Source organism: Scleropages formosus, chromosome 15 (assembly GCF_900964775.1).
Source record: "Scleropages formosus chromosome 15, fSclFor1.1, whole genome shotgun sequence".
NCBI lineage: Eukaryota > Metazoa > Chordata > Actinopteri > Osteoglossiformes > Osteoglossidae > Scleropages > Scleropages formosus.
This window is the reverse complement of record NC_041820.1, coordinates 15,421,640-15,444,782: the sequence shown is the minus strand read 5'-3', so window position 1 is coordinate 15,444,782 and position 23,143 is coordinate 15,421,640. Positions and strand designations below refer to the sequence as shown.

Sequence of the window (23,143 nt, the reverse complement as noted above, 5' to 3'; positions counted from 1 at the left end):
GTAGGAGGTTTGAGTATTAACACTGGAGCTACTATCATGTGAAGTTCATTATACATAAAAAATAAACTGAAATTGAATACTACATTTAACAGATCACATAGGAGGAATACATTTAGCTGATGCTTTTATTCAACTTAATGTTAAGTTACAATTATTTACCCATGGGTACAGTAGGGTAATTGTTACTGGAGCAATTCTGTATAAGTACCTTGCTCAAGGGTACTACTATACTTCCAGGTACTATAATTATGTTCTTGTCTCTATGCAAGCACTGTGTACTTATAGCCACCTCATGTCATATTCAATATGTTTTCTTTCAACATGGAGCACCCTTAAACAAGGCTGATAGCTTATTTGAAACATTGAAAAGAGGTGTTTTACCATTCATATGTGAAACAGGCTCTGGCAAGTGTGCTGAGTTTCATGGGTGGCACAGGGACAAATTCTGGTTGAAGGTACTGTATGTTATTTCAAGACAATTAGTTCTATAATTTAACAAAGACATTTAATTGATCAGTGGAGGTGCTTGGACCTAATGTGACAACTGAAATGTTTATCAAAGGTTGCTCAGGTGTATCCAGGAGTTATAGCCATTTATGAAATTGTGCACCTCAGGCAAATCACCAGCATCACACTTGCAGGGCCTGAGGGGTCCTCGAGCTTGTTTCATCTGTCAGTATCATCATCTTTAGAGGTCAGTCCTGTTATGTTCTTCAAGGTACTGTTGCTGTCAACATAACACTCCGTTCAGCATGCAGATACTGGGTTGAGTTTCCACTACAGCTGCCTTATATTGAAAGTCATATATGCTAACTCACCAATGTTTGTTATATGTTCCTGTTCATTTGAAAAGTTCTTTGCATAGTACATCTTACATTACGTAACTGCATTCATTCCTTCTGCAAAATCACTCCACTAGAATTTGTTGAGGGGGTTGAATCACTGCTACTTGATGGAAAAATAATCGGTTCCTGGGTACAATTTAGCTTTTAAAGCTCATCAACGGCCATATTAGCTAATGTACTTGCCGTTAAATATTCTTTGAGGACTTGATTGCATAAAACTAAAATTATCCAACTAGCACATATAAAGTTAGAAACAAAGATCTTATGTAATTTTAAAAATGCACAACATCCTCTGGAGGGTTCTGTAAGCATTTCTCAAATTTAAAAATAATGATGCACAGCATCTATTTCTGTATCATGTTACATGAAGTAAAAAGTTTTAAAAAAGCAATTTCATATTGGTGATAAATGTATGCTTTCCTAACTGGATGAATACAGTTGTACCTGTAGTTTACCACAGTAATCCATAAATTAATTATGGCAAATGTACCATAATACACAATACACCTCCTTTTCATTTACTTAGTATACCTCAATTGCAGTTAGCTTTTAAAAGCCTGTATGAATATCCCAACATTAAATTTGAGGTACAGAAATCACCCTCCTCCTATTCCAAGTCTGATGTCCAGACTTAGATCCCTCTTCAACCACTTCACCCATGTGAACAATTTGAGTTTTTTCCCCTCCAGTCACCAGGGTAAGTTAATTTCCTCTTCAGACAAAGCTGTCCTCAGCTTTAGATTAAACTCATTTAACTCTGCTTCACCAACCTATGTTCAACCTCATCATTCCAATTTTATTAGCCTTTATAAAATTGTATTTTCCTCTGCAGTTAGTGACAGGACAGGTATATGGTGAATGTAATCCAAGCTGAGCTCAGTTGTTCCTCCAACCTTCATCTGCTTGCTTCCCTGTGTGCTTGAGGCCTTGCACAGTGTTCTCAGTCAGGTTTCCTCTCCTTACCATCACCTTCTATTGCCCCTTATCTCTAAGGACACTCTGAATTACAGCATTTCACATTTACTGTAGCCATGAGTTTGATGGTGTTCAAAGTCAGGGGTCAGGAAGGTCTGAAGTGTCCACTATGACCTTAATGAAGATAGTGTCCTCCTTGATGTACGTGCCATTTTCCAAAACTGTCTGGGCCACAAAAAGTGGACATCCCGATGCAATGTTCATTTCACCTGCTGGACGCCGAAAGCTGCTACTATTAGGGTCAGGTTTAAATGCGTCACCCAGGTGCTTACGTGCTGGTCCCTGGTCCATTAGCATGAGTGTCACTTTCTGTTTGAAGGGCCAGGGCAGCAGCGCGTCATACTCTCCACGCATCACGACAAAGAAGAGTGACAAGTGCGTACCCTTACCCATGCCATCGCCATTCAGATAGACCCTGGCACACATCTTGTAGCCAAAATAACCAGTGTAAAAAGGTTGGCTATAAAGAGAAAGAGTCTTGGATGCCACCGCCTCCTGCTTCCGCCGCTTATAGTCCCTAATCTTCCATATAAGTGTCCCATTGTAACTGGCTGTCTCCAGTACCTGGAAGCGCAAGTCCATGTCAGCCAGGCGAATCTCATGTACGCTGAGCATGTCGTCATGCCGGGACATTTGCTGCTCCAAAGTTTCTACAATTAAACAAGAGATGCAAAAAGCCAGTGTGTTACATGTATGGCTGATTTTCCACAAATATTTTGAGCAGTACTGTAACTGAACAATAATTTTAAAATCATGGTTTTTAAATAATTAAAAACACAGTAGACAAGTGAGCAGTAGTTTAAATGTAGTACATATTAAAATCTACCAGCTGTCATTCTGTCACAATGTAGTCTGTACAGCTGATTCCCGATTTACGGTTTTTTTTGACTTTGTTTACGATGGTGAGCTGGCGATAAACATTCAGTAGAAACTACTTTGAATTTAGATTTTTTTTCCCCGGCAAGCGATGTGCAGAGCAATACTCTCTTACGATGAGTACCGATCCGCATCTCCCAGTCTGTCATGCAGAGGTGTGTATTAGGTGTATTAAATGCATTTTTGACTTAACGACATTTGACATGATCGGGGACCACCTGTATATGGATATTTGGTTTTACCATTTAGCTAAGGTGTCATGTAGAGTATGCAGTTAAGATTAAACTAATTATATAAATATTCCAAATACTTAATGTTAAAAGAGAAGGCAAATGATAACTAGGTTATATAAAGTCTTATCTGCTCTGTTTTGAAATATTTCCACAAACAGGAAAAAAATAACCTTAAAAGGTGTACTAAAATCCAAGTTTGATTTTGAAAATCATTTTTGTTATGAATTAATTTTAGGTCCTCAGTTTAGGTATTTTTGATTTATTACAAAACAAACTGGACATCAGACACACATAAGGGAAAAAAGATTTAACTATAAACCATTCTGAGTAACAGTATGATTACTTCCTCTGTTAATATTTATTAAATTCATATCTAATAAATTTGATTAGGTATTTAAAAAGACACATGGTAGTGTAATGGAATCTGCAAATTGGTGGTGGTGTTTTGAAATTTTTTTGAAACATTTAAAAATATTTAAAGAATACTGGGTTTTAAGACTTAGATTGTTTAGTTATGAGTATTGCGAATTATTCCTATTGGAATAATTAAGGTTCTTTACACTGTAGAACAGTATGCAGCTGGGAACTCACTTAAGGTTTGTGTTCCAGAGCTGGTCCCCACTTGTCCCAACTCCAAAGCTGTCACACGGGATCGGATATTTTCCACACTATTCCGTAAAGACTCCACCTCATCCCGCATTGACCGTAGTGATCTCAGCTCCAGCTCTATCTCCAGCATCTTCTCAGTATGTGAGCTCAGCACCTTCTGATTAGGTTAAGACAAATAATAGTTACTGTTTCTTTTTTTATAAAAAACAATAAGATCTGCTTTTGTCAAAATGGATTTTTCTGGATACTCAGTGAAAATGCTTCAATTTTTATTTAAGGTACTAGTCTTCTCTTAGCCTAGACATGTAGACCTTATCCACAAAGTTGGTCTTGCTTTCAATGGTCCCCTCTTGCCTTTCCATTTCTCTAATGCAATATAAATTAACAGACAATAAGAATGAGTTATTTCAGTGAAAATGGTCAAATAGTATACTGACTTGCATACTGGATAGCTTCTGCTCCACCTGTCTGCTCTTCTCCCTCATTTCTTCAAGGCAAGATTCCATTTCTGATAGGCGCGAGTTCAAACCTGGTAGGACCTTGTATCGTTCTTGCAGCTCCCCTTTTACATCTTCAACCTGAAATAGGAGCAGGACAGGGTTATGTGGTGAACAGTATTTACAGATTGTGTATAGTTATTCATTGGTTCCTGGCGTGATATGGGCAACAGGTACCAATAGTATAGAGTTGCCACCTTGCACTCAAGGGACCCAGGTTCAAATCCCACCTCCTGCTGTAGTACCCATGAGAAGCATATTTACCCTAAACTGCACCTGTAAAAAAATTCCCCATCTTTATAAATGGGTAAATTATAAGTTGTAGCTTAACATTATCAGTTGCTTTGGAGAAAAGTATCAGCTTAACAAATAGAAATGTGGAAGGACAGTCTTTACACTTATAGCACTTAAACTAGCACTGGATAAAATTCTACAAACTGTTCATTACTGCTAAATATTGAGGGATATTTGTAATTTCTTAATTATTTTTTCCCAGTATTGTGTTTTTTACACTATTTTAGGTTGGTTACTACCCTTTAAGACCAGGTGGTAACCTAGTAAATGATTACACAGTGGGCCCTGCGCTACCTTTTCGAAGGGAAACAAGCAGTTGCTGAATATTTATCAGAAACACACAAAAAAAAGCTTTGCAGCTTTGTGGACTTTTTTCACAAAACAAGATAAAAATCATATAGGAAAAATTTTGTTCAAAGCTTCATAAATTACATAAGCCCATTATTGCAAAAAAAGTGGACGGGTCTGGCACCCAGTTAATAATATGCTTGAGTGATTTTATGTAAACAAAGTTATTAAACAAGTATCGACACAGCCTGTAGGGACACCAGTGACTACTTCAGAAATTTGACTAGGATTACTTTTGCTTCAAGTGCAGCATTTCTGGTTGCCATCATTCGCAGATGTTCTGAGACAAAGCTGGAATCATGGTCTTTCATATCCTGGTTGAGACCCTAAAGAAGGGAAAATGTCAAATAACACTTAGCTGCATTAAATCTTACTAAGGTCTATATAAATTTGAGCAATAAACAATTACATTAATTAAAAGTGATGGTATATGTTTATCAAGTTAAATAATACCTATTTTTGACTTCTATGACTTGATCTTAAATCTTTCTGGAGACAATATCAAGTATTATTTGTTGTGATATTGTGGTACAGAACTTGGGTCATAATTTTATGGGCCTGAAGAATTTCATCTTATTTTCCATTACATATTACTCAATTCATTTAGGGGGTAAACGATGAAAGAACTGAAAGACTTGCCTTGAATGTGCATCCATAGCGTGTGAAGGCGCAACTGACCTGTGCCTTTGGACAGTCATGCTGATGACTGGAGAGCTAGGAGGTAATGAAAAATTTTTTTTCAGTTATTTTTTTTTTTAACCTCAACTGTTAAACACATCTGTTTTTAAGAACATATCATATTATCCTTTAATGAAAGACAAGTTGTCTTTGAGGGTATCAAAAGAATTCTTCAGAAGTTCAATCATAAACCATAAGTCACGTGTACCTTGTTTATTTAATACCACATGTAACATAACTGAAAGAGTGATAATTAATAGCTATAAATACAGTGCTCAGGAAATGTTAGTGTACAACAAACCCAACATTTTCGAAATTCCATGGTTTGATGGAGATACCCTTTTTGAAACAACAACTATTTCTCAGCTATCACTTTTGATTCAGTGTGATTTGAAGTATGCAATACATTCAACGGAAATCTCAATATAGGTTGAGCAATTAAGTGCTCATCTGGAACAAAACCCAGCCCCTTAGGCTCATGAGGATGAGGGTCCCCTAGATTACAGGAAATACTTGGTTACAGTCACTGCTGTTCAAGATGATGCCACCAGTTACTAATATTCAGTGTCACAGACATATTAATTGTTCACCAATTTGAAGATAAATAAGCATTGATTTTTGTATTATTTCTATCAAGCTATTTAAATAGATTAGATTTTATCAAAAGTTATTATAGACCCCCTTTATTACATAAAAGTAGGTTTGAAATATGAGTCTTCCTCAGTTTCAGAGGCTAAAACTGAGCCTTAAATTTAAAACATCTATGAAATGAATTAGAGCCAAAACAGATGCCTTAAGCGTTAACGGAGGAGGGGAGAAGAATATTGCTTTTCTACTACATTTGTGTTTCACATTGGATTGAGACAATCAATTACAGAGGATATTTAATGTAAAATTAATGTGTAATTCAATAAATGTTGACATTTTCTCAACATATTCTCCATATACACACCTAGCAGTGAGAGAGAGAAAAAAAAAAGTAATATTAACCATACATTTGACTAACCTCACTTCTTAAAATAGAAGAATAAGTACAATTATTAGGGCAGGCCACTGGAAATGCAGGACAGACAGTTTCTTTGTGTTTCTAGAAAACAAAAATGTATTAGTGTTCAACCAACACAACCAAGCCATTACACTATCCTTAATGCCACATTTCAATACTCCAGAAGGATTATATATTTTAAGTATGCAATTTGTTTACTTTTTCAATACAATTTTTACTAATTTAAGGCAACGGTTTTGATCAGGGAGTCTGCAAAGCAGAGAGAAACTAGAGCAAGAGAGGGAAGCCTTCAGCACCATCTAAGACTTAAGTATTTCTTATCCTACTTTTTTGTCCAGGTTTCACATCCATACAGTGTTCTTGACAGTATTATTTGTTGAACAATTCAAATTTTAGTTCTCATGGATATATTAGTGGATTTCATTGGAAAAATTAGTATTTTTTTCCCCCCAGATCTTTTATTGCACTCAAAACCCCAGGAGAATATAGACTCCACACTGATTGGGCCCAAATTTGAGCTTGAGGTCCAAGGTCTTTAAGACAATATGAACTTTGTGCTGTTCTGCTTACTTCTGTGCCAACATTAGGTATTTTCTTCAAAAGTAGAAATTCAATGTTAAAGACACCACTCAATAAAATGCCATAAACACACAAAATGAGAAAAGGATAAATAAGATCACTGCCCTACAGCTGCTCCCTGACAAACTTTTGAATAACACTTTTCACTCAAACTTTTTTAAAGACTATTTAGTATTTTTCAGTCACAGAAAGATTGCTGGTGTACCAGTTTAAATCACTTGCCAAAGCTTAACCTTCTGCTGAGAGAGGGTAGTTAGAAATTGCTGCCTTGGACTTGTCACAGGGTTGTTTTCCAAGATGGTCACTCAAACTAAAACTCTGATTCAGAGTCTCACAATTTTTACACTTTCCCCCGGTATCAGTTTTGATTTACCACAATTGACAAAATTTTATTTTTCATTCCAAGGATTACTTTTTTCTTAAAAATGATTTCAGAAGGTGGGGGAGGAGCCCCCAGAGAAAGGACCGATACAGAACACACAATCAAAGATGGTCGTCAAGGATGCATCTGAATCTTTCGATAACAAGCAATCGGGGCTGTGGCCATCTGTTCTGTTGCCAACTGTACTAGCTTACCTTCACATGTAAATCTACTAGTTTGGATGAGAGAGAGACACATAACCAAATCCTCTCTGTTCAGAGGAATATGGAAACTAAACTAAGTAGTATAGAAACTAAACAAAGTTGGGCAATCACAGTATCAACTGAAAAATCAAATCAGAACTGAACACAGGATCTCTGCTTTACAGAAGATGGCTGAATCACAGGCTCAGTCAAAAACCGCTCTACAGCGAAAATCTGAGTTGCATCAAGTGAAACTGGACAAATTTGAATATATTAAAAAAAAAAAATCATAAAAAATTAAGATTGTGGGACTACACGAAAAGCTGAAAGAAGCATCCCTCTTAAGACAATTTCTGCAGGACAAACCATTTGTCCGGGAGGGACTGTTGGCCAATTTACTTCCTATTAAGCTTGATTTTGCTTGGGTGATCAAGCAGTCCATCTCAAATGCAGCACTCCAAGACACTTCCTGGTTTGGGGATTCTTTCCAGACTGCTGACATTTACACTGCATTTATTTAGAGGACACTTTTCTCTGATGTACAACAGACAAAATAAATGTGCATTTCACCAAGAGATGGAGGGATACAGAACAGACACACAGTTGTCAAAATCACTTAGTCCAATACCACCAGCATACATTACACGAGTAGCTATACATAGAATTGGTGACATGGCCCTGTCTACTCTGTCACATTCATCTTACAAATTTTATGATTAACAAACCAACTTGATGCAATTATGTTTGTATGTCAGGGAGCAACTGTACTTGTTAGTATTTTACAGCAATAGTTTTCACAAAAAGAAAAAAAATCATCATTGGGCACTAAGAAATGGTCAATTTCAGTAAATCAGAAACTGATCTTGTACATCAGAATTGAGCACAGAGAACCTACTGATGCTATCTATACAAGCTGTAAGTCATGAAGCTATAAGGAGAGAAAAAAGAAATAATAAACTGGATACCGAATATTGGATTGAAGGGATGTGGTGGAAGCTACCTGTATCTCCGTTAGCGCCATCTTGTGTTTACAGAATTCACACGTAGTCTCTCTGTATTTACACTTCCAGGCTAAGTGGTCAGGCATGTCTTTGCGCATCATTTTTTCTTTGCACTTTCCCAGAGGACAGGGGACTTCAAAATATGGACAGACATTCAAGTGATCCTGTGAGATAAGAAAAGGTTTGTTACAAGGAGAGTCAGAAACCAATTACCACTTAGTAGAAATTACACTTGAGCCTAATATGAAAGAGGTAAACACTAATGGCTTACACAAAAGAATATTACAAAACCAATAAGTCACTTACCCTAAAACAGATTACAAAAGTGTTGGTGAAGAACACTCATACATGTATTACTAAGTTGAACATATTTATGAATCCAATATACATTCTGTAAACTGTGAAAGCAGTCAGGAACCTAAGAAATGCAGAATTATGCTAATGTGAAAGAATAGATATGGAGTAAATTACCCTTATGCAGTCTATTGTAGTGGGAACAAAATGCTGTACATTTAATATGTAATTGAAATAATTTTAAAGAATTCCTTAGTATACATGTAGACACCATCAGAAAAAAAAAAAAAAAAGAACTGGTAGCAAACAAAAAACCCACCATGACCTGATGTAGACTCATCTGCTCTTTGCAGCCATTCTTCTCATTCCTACAGTAGACCTTCAGTGCCATAATCTCTCTGTTACAGCATACATCTCGAAATATCTGAAAAGAAAAAAAAAAAATGACAAAAGCTTGTCATGGTGCAACACAGATTGAATGAAAATACTTTTATTATGTATGTAAATATATAAAAAGGTATGCATTGAGGCTTTTTTTTTTTTTTAATACCTTGTCTTCAAACAAAGGTTCCATGTCTACAGGACAAACAGGATCCCGTTTGCTTTAAAATAAGTAAAAGAGAATAAATACTCAGCTATATAAATGGATAAACAAATTCACAGGAATAAGGATCAGCAGTGAAACAACAACTGGTCAATTCAACGCCAAGGTCATCCTCAACAGAATGAAATAACAAGTACATTTTATACAGTAAAGAAAGATGCACCCTGACAACCAAAGGAGTCGGAGCTGCATCTGTCTAGTTTCTCATTGTCCCCTTATTCCTCCAAATTTTCCCAGCAGCATCATCTTTTAAGAGAACCACTGCATGGCATGAACGATAATATCAGTCTCATCACATGTGCTTTCAATAGTAGTTCTGGCTTTATTTAGATCCATCTGTATGTTTACCTGGCAGTCCACAGCATCCTTAAATCTCTTCAGCACCATCTAAGTATAAGTATTTCCTATCCTGCTTTTTTGTCCAGCTTTCACATCCATACAGTGTTATTGACAGTATTATTCGCTGAACAATTCTAATTTTTGTTCTCATTGATACATTAGTGGATTTCTTTGGAAAAATTAATATTTTTTTCCCCAGATCTTTTATTGCATATTCATCAACTGCTAGTTTTCTCCAATACATTTTTTCAATTAGCAGACACTTTTCTCCAAAGCAACTTACAATGATTATTAACTAATATTATTATTATTTTTTTTATAGAGCGCTCTTCTCACACAGTGACACAGAGCGCTTTAACACAGACATACAGCAAGAAAAATTGATACAAACAAAGAAGACAATCAACTAATGGCTACCATAATGAAGAACTTATTATAGAGCTATAAGTATACCTACTGGCCACCGGGGAAAGGAACAAAAACTCCCAACTGAAGGTTGAGGGAGCAAAAAACCTCTGGGGGTCCACAGGCCAGTGGTTGCCCACCCCTCCTGGGCATTCTAGAAAGTAACAATTTGTAAGCCAGTGTAATAGTATTTAGCTGAAACCTGTGTCCAAGGCAATTTATGATGGTGCACTACCTGCTGTGCCATCACGATTCCCTATTAGATCACTGATTCTACACGACAACCATTGTGAACTACACTGATATCTTTGTCACCAGCACTAAAGTTTGTTGTTTCAACTGTTATGATTTCTTTTTGCAAGGCATTTTACTTTTTAAGAAAAGACTGCATATCTTTTTAACTTGTATTATGAGAGAAGTAGGACTAAAGAGGAGGAAAGGGGATTCAGAACTGCTGGAAGGAATCTCAGTTGTCTTTGACATGTCAATGATATCACAATAATAGCAAAGGATGAAGACCTTAAACCTAAGTCAGAATTTTAGTTCGATAGCAAACTTATACTAAGAAAAAAAAGTGAACACAAACATTGAGACTTATAGCAGTACTCTGCAGCATAATTTCTAAACACTACCCAAAGAAACCCAAGGAAAACTGATCACCAAGTCATAGATTTACCAAAAATCCCTAAAAGACAAATATTCCAACAACAAATATCTGCAATTTCATAGGGAAAATTCAGGTGTTTTGTTCCATAATCATGACAGAAAACAGCTCCTGTAAAATAATACTTTTCATTGTTTTCAGATTTTCTTCAGGGCTATAACAAATCATACTGAGGGTGACAAAAAGCTGTTAAATATTCAATGGTTTAAGCTGAAAAACCAGTTTCTTTTTAAATAATTCTTTAGGAAAACCTGAGAAATGAAATTGAAACAAAAATGATGTATGGGACAGTACAACTATTCTGAGTATTAGTAGCTATTTACATATTTTGGAGAATTGGTGTAACAGTAATTCGTAGCTTGAATCCACCTATCATCAATGACCATTTCTGCAATTCAGGACTGAATTAGTAGGCACCTCTGCCTGTCATATAGGTAGTAAGGCAGGGTATGTCATGGGTAAGATGCCAGTCAATCACAAAGTACTCACACACACACAATACATGCAGATAGCATGGGCAATTCAGAATCAAAAATTCACCAACAACACTTTTTTCCTACTGTGCGAAAAAGCCAGATCACTCAGAGAAAACAAAGTGCATGTTAACGCCATCCAGTGTAGTTTGAATACTTGAAATGTGCCTTGTACTGTTCCCATATTTAAGTTCATGTGACTCAGTATCATTACTGCCGCAGTCCTTGAAAGTAGGCTCAGTAATTTCATTATGTTAATATACCTTAAACGGTAAAGGTTTTAGTGGAGCATATATATAACAAGTATATTTGCTAAAGGAGATTTATTTTGCTGGTTTCTACAGAGAACACTTCATTCATAAAAATAAATAAATAAATAAATAAATAAAATAAATCTGTGCATGTTGGGTCTTCAAACCCTCACCTGAGCAGGTCCAAGATACAGGTCTCACAGAAACGGTGTCCACACTCGGTCTGCTTTGGGTTGCACAGCACAAAGTGGCATGCCTCGCAGCAGTATTTGGGCTCCGGTGGGAGAACAAAGCGGTCTCTGAAGCCCCCCTGAAGCGGCAGGAATCCAGGCTCAGTCCAGGATCGCTGCGCCAGGGAAGGAGGACGCTGATGAAGGGGGATCTGTAACTCCCGCCCGTCCACATTCCGTCCTGCTGACATTACCTTAATACAAGACAAGGTACTGTGTTGTCATTTCAAAAACCAGCAAAGTGCAAAAGCCCTGTGTTGAGTCACAAAAGGCACCTTATTCATGACTAAGGTAAATTGTTTACATAGATTAAAAAAAGCAACGAGAACATTGTTCTCTAAAATTTTTAGCAACACATTTAACATATATTGAACATGTACTACGGGAGGTGCCGTGGCGCAGTAGGTTGGACAGGGTCCTGCTCTCTGGTGGGTCTGGGGTTTGAGTCCCGCTTGGGGTGCCTTGCGGCGGACTGGCGTCCCATCCTGAGTGTGTCCCCTCCCCCTCCGGCCTTACGCCCCGTGTTGCCAGGTAGGCTCCGGTTCCCCCCGACCCCGTATGGGACAAGCGGTTCAGAAAGTGTGTATGTGAGAACATGTACTATACATTTTAGATGAACTTTATATGTGATCTAAGAGGGTTGAAGGTGCTGCTTGTTCACTTTGTCTTATTCCTCTCAAACTTTGAAGCTTTGCCGTGGACAGATTGTGTCTGGAATTGATCTATAGATTTTGGTCACAGGCTGCATTACAAAGCAGAGTTATACGAGTTAAATGAGAAGCTTCCATCACATTTTTTTTTCCAAGGCATCTCAGATGCACTAGGAAACTATATACATTATAAACTGTTACTGCCAAAAAAATGACCACCACCCATTGACCAGATCCTAAATACAGACTACGGACAACAGTTTCTCCGTTATCATAAACCATAATCAAGAGACAAAATCATGCACAAATGTGCTCTAGTTTGCAATTACAATGTTTTTTGTCTACTGAATCTTCTTTGTTGAGGGTCCAAAAAAAAAAAAAACTACCTTCAAAAATATGGATTTTTCAGTTTTTTTATTCCTTCTGGAAACTGTTGTGCAACACTAATCTTCACTTGCTTGTAAAAACTCAATGAACAGGTATCATAATGTGTAAGTGTACAATAACACACCTTAATCACATGGCTGTGGAGGAAGCAGCTGACCAGGTAGTCAGGTTATAGCAAGTAAATTATGCATTTGTAAATATGGATATTTCAAAGCTTTGTTAAAATTTCCAGTAACGTTTCAAATGGAACAAAACTGAACTCTGTATTGCTGCCAAACATTCACAAGGGATAAAGAAAATGTTTCAAGACTGAAATTGTCAGGTGGGGGCAATGGTGGGAAACCAATGGGGGAAATCCACAGCAGTTAACTTCCTGGAACAATTTGTCTCATTTTTTACAGGCAATATCACATTGCTAACTAATTTCCTTATTTTGATCTGAATTTTTAAACTTTTATAACAATTCCATTATAATTCCTACCCACATAATACAGAAGCAAAGAGCAAAATAATTCTTTGTTGGTTTTAACTCTCAAGGCCTGTACAGCAAACCCCACAGTGATTAAAACACACTTTCTATTCCTACAAAATACTGCAAGCTCATCATGAAATGACAACCGTTCATTAGCAGATGCACAGATGTAAAAAAAACAAATGTACAGAATACATACAGAACAGTGTCACCTTCAATGCCAATTAAAAAGCTTAACAGTGTTACTGCTTCATACCTCTGAGTAACTATAGTAAAACACTGAGGAGGAACAACAAAAGGGTAGAAATAATCATGCTAATATATTTAATATGCTTAAAGAGTATATGAAATATTAAAAAGCAACCAAGTCTAATTATTAAGGAACAGGGCCACCATTTGACATCCGAAGAGCTTCAATCTTTCTTGAACTCCATCATATTTAAACAGGTGGCAACAGACAATGTGTACTGAAGGCATCTTTTGACTTTCTAACACATAAACCCATTCATGTGTAGGAAAGAGTGAAATATGATAGCTCACATTATTCTCCTTCTGCTCAGAGGTCCAGTTTTGTGCTCGTGAGTCCAGGTTGTGTGTCAGTACAATGGCCTTGTATACCAGAAACATAAAAGTATTTCCATACTACAAACCTGTGCCAGCTCTGTGAGGCTTACAATGTTCTTGAAGAGAATGGGTCAAACTTTTTTTTTAATCCAAATCTGTGGTAATTTTCAAAACATCTGTTCTGTGTGTTGTTCAGTAGTGGTCTCATTAAGTGTAAATCTATATCTTTTCCAGTACACTTTCTGCTTATTTGACACACATCATTAATTGTCAAAATCTTGATTGCACAAGGTTAAAGTGGCCAACCATCATATTAATAACCCATTTACCCAGGTACGGAGTTCAAGTCATAACCAATTCTTTTCAAAGCAGAAAATATCCTGAATATCTGTACACATTACTGTGCCATGTCTATTCAGATACTATTACCATCACAATATAGTGTATCACAAAAGCTGCTGATAAGGTTTTATTATTATGAGAAAATACTATACTGATCTGTCCATGGTATGGTAATTGAAGCATGTATGTAGAGTAACTCTTCTCAGGCATTTTTCTCACCAGACAGAGAAAAATAATAAGCCACAGTGGAAAAAGCACTGCAAATGGCTGCAGCAAGAAAGGATATGCTGATGCAACAGATCCTAAAGCTGAAAAAGAAACTATCACTCTGGGGATTTTTTTCAGAAATTATGACAGAGGTCAGAGAAGTCAACTCAGCTCAAGAGAAATGTCTCAGAAATATCAGTAACAAATTCAAAATAAGAGGGAGCAGATAAGTTTACAGAGGAAAAAAGCTGTCCTGTTTCTGATGATACTGGGTAAGGGAGTATTTCTCAAAAATATGTCTGTATGTAAACAATAAAATCCATCAAAAGATAGTATTAACCAAATCAAAAACTTAGCTGCATATAACAGATGTCATGGGGACAATGTACAGAGGAACCCATAAAACTTAAAAGCAAACAACCTCTGCAGTTACAGATCCTTTGGTCATAAAAATTTTAAGCTTTTCATCAATAGACTGCAACAGGTAATTGTTGGAAAAATTCTAACATTTCAAAGCTTGATGTTTTCTTACCTGTGATCTTAAAAAGGATGTACGTTATCCTTTTTGCCAGTAAGACATACTGTTACATGCAAATGGAATTTCCTGTGTAAAAATGGTACAAAAAGTTCACTGAATGGAGAGTTGCGTAATAATTTTCAGAAAGGGAAAAGAAAAAAAAGTAACGGTACATGAGGAATCCTTTATTTACTGAAAAATGTTTAAATCTCTGTAAACTCAAGTAGCAGCACCAGGACAATGCAGCAATCTGAAGAAAATGACAAAGAAAACCACATGAAAGTTAGGTTTATCATCTTGGTCAAATCAGCACAGAAATTAAGGAATTCCAAGTAGGATGTAAACAAAGAAGTGACCATAGACAACAGGGTAAAATACACATTTTTTATGCTACATCATCCCTCTCAGGATGAGCATGTATTGAAGGTTCACTTGAATCTCATTCCTAAAAAGACAGTAACCATGGATACAACCTATCTCAAGCTCTTCTCAAAATCAGTGACAATCCAGTCATTCTGTACATAAACAGGATTGAAAATTAAATTTTTAATTTTGTGAACTTTGTGATTATCTAGAAAGGAAGAGCAGGAGTGATGTATGCCATGTAAGGACAAATGTTAAGACTGAAGACTGTGTACAAGTTTTCAGTGTAGTAAATGAATGGTAAAGGAAAAGGTGGGTAACTGATGTCTGCAGCATAAACCTGCATGTGTTAATTAAGGTGGAAGCATAAACTTAACACCCATCATCTTGTAAATTAAAATAAATTCAAACCAGATCTTCAAGTTTCATAAATAACCTATATCAACACTCTAGGGATTAAAATGTATAGTTACAAAAACAAATTATTAAACAGGGTGAAGAGTTGTATTAAATGTTTTAAATTTTAAACCTCTCAAATGTATTAAATTAATGTAAACAATTTTGCTGTTTTTCCTGCCTGGCCTTCCAGATTTGTACTAAACAATATTGGTTGAAATTTCTGCTTCCATCACAATACAGTCAGATGTGATATTGGAATCTACCTTAAAAAAAAATACAACTGAGAATTGAAAAACTAAAATGATCACCATTTATTCAATATTCACTTTAGAAAACATTAACTGTACTCACAACAAACAACATCTCACTGCAAACTGCTATTCATCTTTCACTACTAGAAGTTTCATATTCAACAGTTCTTGTCAGCTCAGCCACTCAATTGAATGAATGCTACTCAAGCATTTTCCTACTGATAACTAGAATGGCATACTATAGCTATTATAAGTTAGCGAGAATGAAACTTAGCAGCTGGTTAGCTACAGTACCAGTCAGAAGTTTGAGTTCACCTAGGCAATATTTTTGTGGGACAAACTGGATAGAAGAGTCAAATCAAAGCAACCCACAAGTGTTCTACATCTCTGAGAACTGCTGAAGAAGAGCTGGGAAGAAATGTCAGCTATTTCCTGCTCAAACTTGTCAGCTGAAATCCTCATAGAAAAAAAACTAGTTTCCAGCAGGTGATTTCAGGCTTTTGAGTTTACTTTATATAACTCTCACTTAAAGAAATGTTGCTTATTTCATGCATGTTCTAGACTTCAAGCGACGCTATACGAAAAGATGCCAATGGCAAAACACCACTTGGGTGTTACTGTTACATTCCAAGTAGACTATAGCCATTTACTGTTGACCTCAATGAAGCTGACAGCTGGTAGCATAGTGGTCAAGGCCACTGGCTTTGGAACCAAAGGTTGCAGGTTTGAATCCTATCTCCAGCTGTAGTACTGTTGAGCAAGGTACGTACCCTAAATTGCTCCAGTAAAAAATTACCCAGCCGTATAAAAGGGTGAATAACTGTAGGTTGCTTAACTTGTAAGTCAATTAGGAGAAAAGCATCAGCTAAATGAATAAATGTAAAGCCACTCTACCACTGAAAGGTCACTGGGGGGAAGCTGAACACATATGCAGCAACAACACTTACTACATGAAGAAGTTGAGGACCATTTATATTGATGTTCAATGTCATGCAGACTATCAACTTCTCAGATAACCTGCCTCCTATAGTCAATGAAGCACTCGTTATCCTTCATTATACTCATTATCCTTCACACGTGTGGGTAATACAGTAACAATATACATAACTGCATTTGTGACTGAATGTGTGTGCATGCAATAACCCAGAAAATGTTGCAGGTGTACAGGACTTTAAAAAAGTTCCAGTGAATTAAATGTTAATTTTAAATCTACATTTAAGTTTATATTAAAAACTTTAGAAAGTGTCTATAAAGAAAGAACGAAATGTGGGGTCCTCTTCCAAAGATTAACATCAAAGTAGCAATAAGCCTGCATTTCAGTCATCCCTGAAAGATGGCAAAACACTAAAACCCATTAATACAAACACACTGGAACTTCCAAATCATTTGGGGTCTTCAAACCAGTTAGATAGACTCTTCCATACAGACTGTACAGAAAAAAGCTTTGAAATGCAAGGCTGTCAAATTTTAGTAAATATTCACTCCTGTGTTACAACGGTTTTAGATCTCAAGAACATCATCACAGAACCATTTCCAGAATTTGTAGAAGCGATTCTTTCCAACAGAACCATCTCATCACAGGGTGTGTATTGTACTGTGTGGTAACAGAAAAAAAATGTATACCCAGATTTATCAAATGTGTACACTGATGACCGTAATGGAGACCAGTGGAATTCTATTAAGATAATTACATTCTGAACAGGAATAATAACTGACTGCCTTGCAACAGAAGTCATTATCAGATTTACAAACCCAGAAAGCGTTCCGTTTCTTTCCAGTAAAACTTTTTTCCTTACCACTCTATGTAAACTGCACAGAAAGACAAACATAATGCTGGTTTAGGTTTCTATCCATCTGCAGTACCAACCTCAACAGCACCTTCAAAAGTTGCTTTTGTCTCCACAGTTGCAACTCAAACCACCTATGTTTAAACTTTTAAGTAAATTCAGTTACATCACTAACTGTACAGAGATGAAGAGTTTTTTTAAAAAAAAACCCTTATAAACTATTATTACTATTTCTAACAATCTAGCAAACCAAAGGGGGCAAATTCTTGAATACTGTAAAATGTGTCTTTATTTCTGAAAAATAAGCCTGTTGGCTAATTTTAAATTTTTTTTTTTTAACCTTGTAATGTCTGAATTATAAGCAGAAATATAAATCTCTATATTTAGACAAGCCATGACAGGAAATTACTGTGGTTTAAAATGTTCACAGCTTCAATTTTCTGTATAAGAATTTAGCCCTGGTGTTGTCTGTTTGGTGGTTACATTTTCTCCCTGTTTTGGCATGAGCTTCCACCGTTCTCTCATTTACTTATGATTCACAGAATTGGCTCCCATCTGCTTCAGCCCTACTTAATTAACAGCTATTTAAATGAAAATACATATAGATGAGTAATATTGCATTACATAAGCAAAATATTAAAACCTCTAAGATACTGTATATATGAAAATGGGGAAGAACATTTTTGGAATTAACTTCAGTGTTCTGGAATAGGGAACCTAAACATGTTAGTCAGATGATGCATTTTACTGTATGTATGCTGCTTAAATAAGGCATTCTATGGACCCCGTATGGGATAAGCGGTTCTGAAAATGTGTGTGTGTGTGTGTGGACATTCCCCAAGTTGGACACTCTTCCCCCAACAAGGACAGCACACTGATTGAATGCTGTGGACTAATAGGTAGCTGAACAGTTCCTGTTGTTCGGTGGTATTCGAGGGACTTTTCCATCTACTGTATCAGCCAGTTCCTGTCTTCCTCCCTTGACTGCCATCTACCAAAACCAAAACTCAAAAAAAATAAGCAGACAAATACAGAAACTAAAATACCTTCTTATTCTTACTGTCCAGTTCATCCAAGCAATTAATTACAGGGAAATGTATTACTTGCACATATCTGAAAACTGCCGACAAGACCATAATATTTAGTTTAAAGAAGAAAATTCCAGAGTTTGGTTTAAAAGTACTCAGTGAGTTAAATAATAACAACAACAACAACAACAACAACTTCTTCATGCCTCTAAAGGCAATCATGTATAAACTCAGATAAACAGTTTCTAAATAAGAATTGTACAATGTTATTCAAGACAAGCAGCGGTTTTGGAATGTCATTCATACTATGCCAGTATGTTAATCATTGTACATATGTTCCACATCTACTGCAGCCAAAGATAACATGCAATCAAACAACAGCATCGGAAAATGTATTTTGATGTATTAAAACCCCATTTAATAACTATTAATTATGGCACACACAGACTATTGTTTTGCTTACCAGTCAACAAGCTGTTTTGAATTTCATCAGATGCTATACTCTGAATGAACTGTTCAAGAACTTCTGAATGGTAGCTAGACAGGAAGCCTATCCAGAACTTTTTCACTTTCTGACACCACCCCCAGTGTCTGAAATACAGACTCCATTGCAAAATAAAGCTACCCTCAGAACCTTGTCATCCCCAAGAATGCAGTATAATACAAGTAAAGTTGAGAGAAGATGAAGGTAGTGTAGCTTTGCAGCAGCAGGTACTGTTTTAATGCTCAGGACTGTCACCTTGTATGAGAGGTTAAGTCATTGTAAAGTACATTATTTAAAATTGTAAGTCACCCTCAACAAAAATGTCAGCTAAATAAAGGTTAATACCAACAATAGACTGTATTCACAAAGCTTAGCCTCAGTTATGTCAACTGCAAATTCCCAGTCTGCCAAGAATCTTCCACAAAGATGATGTCCATCTCTCAGAACAAGAAATGGCAAATAAATAAAAAAGTAGGCAGAATCCCCAATGCCTGTTCTTAAGGACAATCTTCCAAATATATCAATAATATTTTCTCCAAATACAATGTTAGTTTTTAATTATTTCAAATTAAAAAACAAAAACCACTCCTGCTGGATACGGTCAGCATTTACCAATCATTTTAAGTACAACGGAAAATAAATAAAAACCATTTCAACCACATTTTAACTAACCACATGGACTAAAAACCACTTTCAAATAATTTCCACAGAAATTAAAAAAGTACTAATCAACATCTTAACCCAATACGTATACTGGTTACAGATCAAGTCAAGGCAATTAGTAAATTTACTAAGTACCTATGCCTGAGTATGATACCACTAATTGATACAGAAGACACTAATTCAGTCTGTCATAATATCATACCACTAGTGACTAGTGCTACATCAAGTTAACTTCAACATAAGGTGGTGATGTTTAACCAGAAAAACCAGGACACATTAAAGTACACCACTAGTCTAGTTGTGTCGCACTGTACGCTTGCGTTGAAGCAAGTTAGCACAGCTCAAGAACTGGCGTGAACTGCTTTTTTCCCCCAAGGTATCACAATCACTTGTGTCTGGAGCCAAAACCATGGCAAATTGATGGAAATAAGACAACCTCTTAAACCAGCATTGTGATTTAATGTGCTAATAGTATTATTTTTAAAACTCCAATTACGATCCACATGACATGTACTACTTCTTGTTGTAGACATGCTGTTGATTAGACAGACTTGACTATTTGATACTACTAAGCATACGGTTACTATTGCTACTACCAAAACGATTATTTCAAGTTAAATTCTCTCATTAGGATTTATTAACTACAAAAGTGCTTCTCACAGCATTTATTTAGCAGTATTTCAGTAATGCGAACAAGTGACACTAACACACATCTGCTTACTGCTAGCATCTGTCTGTGCACAACAGCACAACAATGCACACCATTACCTATCTTTAAATAAGCTGAAAAAAATCATGCATCTGTAACAATACTGCTGTAATTTTTAATGCCGAGCAACAACAAAATGCCCCACCAAATGCCACTGCATGGTCCATGCAGTACAGTATGACACTGAGTGGAGAATCCAGCCTGCTGACGACTAGATCGGCTGTGCTTGTTGTTCTCCTTGGAGTCAAATCAACTGGTTAAACAGCAAATTAACATATAACTTATTTTATGGGCCGATCTTTGTTAACACTCACAAATGTGGAATTAAAACAGATGCCACGGCGGGCTAGTACTTACATGAAATCGCGACCGTCGTGCAGTTCTTTAGTTTCAAAGCGGAGCTTCGGCGCGAATCCTCCCGCTCGAAGGGTTTGAACAAAAACGGAACGACGGCAGTCGGTCGTCATATATTTTACGAAGAAAAACGAATGATTATTGCAGAAATAGTGTATAATAAAAGGGGATGGAAAACATGTTGGCACAGGAGTCTCCAGAGCATGCTCCTCCGCGCTGTTGATGTCAGGTTTGAGCGCACTGGAAAGCCCCTTTGGTCTTACTTCCTCTGGAAATCCCCGTCATGAAAAAATGTGGCGTGTCAATATCAGCGCCCGCCCAATTTCGCCTGCGCGAATATGGTGTCTCTCTGGGGGATACAGTTACGGTGTGCGGCCGCTGACTGTGACCGTCGTCTGTCACCGCGTCAAACCTGTTGTAAATTAACGACTGCGATTAACCTTTTGGTTTAAGTGTGATTGCAATTATTGTACGGCTCTTGGTTCCGGAGAAAAGATCACTCAGTGCTATTTGGCATGAGAGGAACCTCGAGAATCTCCTCAGGCAGGCTAGCTAACAGCTGACACTGTGACAGTAGCAGCAAAGCTCACACTACAACAAAAATACTTGCGCTACGACTATGGATGCGCAGTAACATTTTTACAACTAGTATCTTTCATTGCTTGCTTTTAAAAATATTATCAAGAATAATTAGACTACTGGCTACCAGTAACACACTAGCCTAGGTTTCATTATGACGGAACGAAATGGGATTACCCGAGGCGTTTAGGACAGAATATGGAAAGCCAAAAGGGTCAAAAAGACTAAATCGACTTAACAGAATTACAATGAGTTTTATTGGCCAGTCTGCTGACGCACATAACTAAGGAATTCGCTGTGGTTCTGGGTGCCTCCAGTATTTACAGAACCACAGCAAATTCATTGTGTGCGTGAGCACACTGGCCAATACTCTTTGTGATTCTGGTATTAAGTCGATTTAGTCTTTTTGACCCTTTTGACTTTCCATATTCTGTATGGACAGAGTCCGCTGAGATATATTATATTTTAAAACTTAATCACCGCAATTGGCAATGCATCATCATATATTTGATTTTGGGTTGCATGTGTTTTAACTTTATATATCTGTTTAGTGTGGCGGTACCAAAAGATTTGGAAATACACTGTGGTGCAGTGGAGGACTGAGCGCTAGGCAGAATGAGTCGGAATAGAGAACTTTCCTTCGGTCCTGTGGTTACAGTTCAGAGTTACTCCTGGGCCGTTCCCGGGATTTCCTAGAAGCTGAATATTGCTTACGCTTTTGTTCTGTCGTAACTTTCGGGACATATCGTAAGACGTTCAAAAAGGGCTGAAGTTCTTGCTCGGTTACCACACAGGGCACGTATCGGAGTGTTTCTGACAGACAGAGCTTGACGTACTGAACCTACGTATACTAGGTTAGAGAGCACGTTGATACTTGTACTAGAAGTACAAGTTGTAGGACTACGATTAAACCGATTATGATATCACGTAGGTTCCATAATAGATTGGAAATGCATGCTGCTTTTGATTAAAAAAAAAAAAAAAAAAATCAGTTAAAGAGCAGTTTTGTTTAATTAGCATTACCACAAATGTAAAATAATTTTTAAGAGATACTTACATGTACATTGACACCAAAAAAGCATGCTTAAAAAACAGCAACTTTTGTAAGCACTGATACTGTGTACTGAAAGCAGCAACTCCAGTTCCACCATCAACATGCTAAGTCTCTTAATGAGGCTTCTATGATAAAAACACTGACCCTCGGTGTGGAAATTCTATCTATCTATCTGCCTAGCGTAACCGAACCTAACCTACCTCACCTTTCAACCAAAACTGACCATGTTTCCCTTTCTCATGTGCCTGCCTTCTATCCTGTCTTACACTGGATTAGCACTCACTGTCACAGTAAAGGAGCAATCGCTATGTATACAGGTGGTCCCCGGCTTATGATGGGGTTGCGTTTCTTCAAAACCCATTGTAAGTCAAAAATGCATTTAATACACCCAACCTACAGAACATCATAGCCTAGCATACGTGCGATGGCCATGGGCTTGCTGCCTTCATGCTGGGCAATTATCTTGAGTTTCTCCAAGAGTATTTCCCCTCTTCTTCTTCCCACCAGTAGCAGGAGACACAGATGGATGTTTCTGTGACATTATGGATGCGCAAAACACAACGTGGAT

The 23,143-nt window shown here is 37.0% G+C and overlaps 1 protein-coding gene across 2 annotated transcripts; it reads right to left on the bottom strand.

Moving 5' to 3' along the window:
• Positions 1–196: 196 nt before the first annotated feature.
• Positions 197–21,776, bottom strand: traf3 (TNF receptor-associated factor 3). 2 transcript variants are annotated; one of them, XM_018727821.2, is made up of 11 exons: positions 20,946–21,776; positions 11,709–11,959; positions 9,350–9,401; positions 9,119–9,223; positions 8,505–8,669; positions 6,362–6,442; positions 5,356–5,391; positions 4,911–5,003; positions 3,976–4,116; positions 3,521–3,695; positions 197–2,470 (listed from the first exon to the last, which is right to left on the bottom strand). In XM_018727821.2, the coding sequence occupies exons 2-11, from the start codon at positions 11,954–11,956 to the stop codon at positions 1,899–1,901; spliced, it is 1,668 nt and encodes a 555-aa protein (XP_018583337.1). In that variant the 5' UTR covers positions 11,957–11,959; positions 20,946–21,776; the 3' UTR covers positions 197–1,898. The 2 variants fall into 2 exon arrangements, with proteins under 2 accessions (XP_018583337.1, XP_018583336.1); XM_018727820.2 differs by having other exon boundaries at positions 5,317–5,391; positions 20,946–21,775.
• Between the last annotated feature and the right edge of the window lie 1,367 nt (positions 21,777–23,143).

What these genes read in the sequence shown, in the direction of transcription:
- traf3 (XM_018727820.2), bottom strand. Translation starts at nt 11,956, where the DNA reads ATGTCAGCAGGACGGAATGTGGACGGGCGGGAGTTACAGATCCCCCTT. An exon ending in GCTATGGATGCACATTCAAG is followed by an intron (nt 5,004 to 5,316) that starts GCAAGTCTTTCA and finishes TCCCTTCTTTAG; the next exon opens with GGTCTCAACCAGGATATGAA. An exon ending in AGAAGCTATCCAGTATGCAA is followed by an intron (nt 3,696 to 3,975) that starts GTCAGTATACTA and finishes TAACCTAATCAG; the next exon opens with AAGGTGCTGAGCTCACATAC.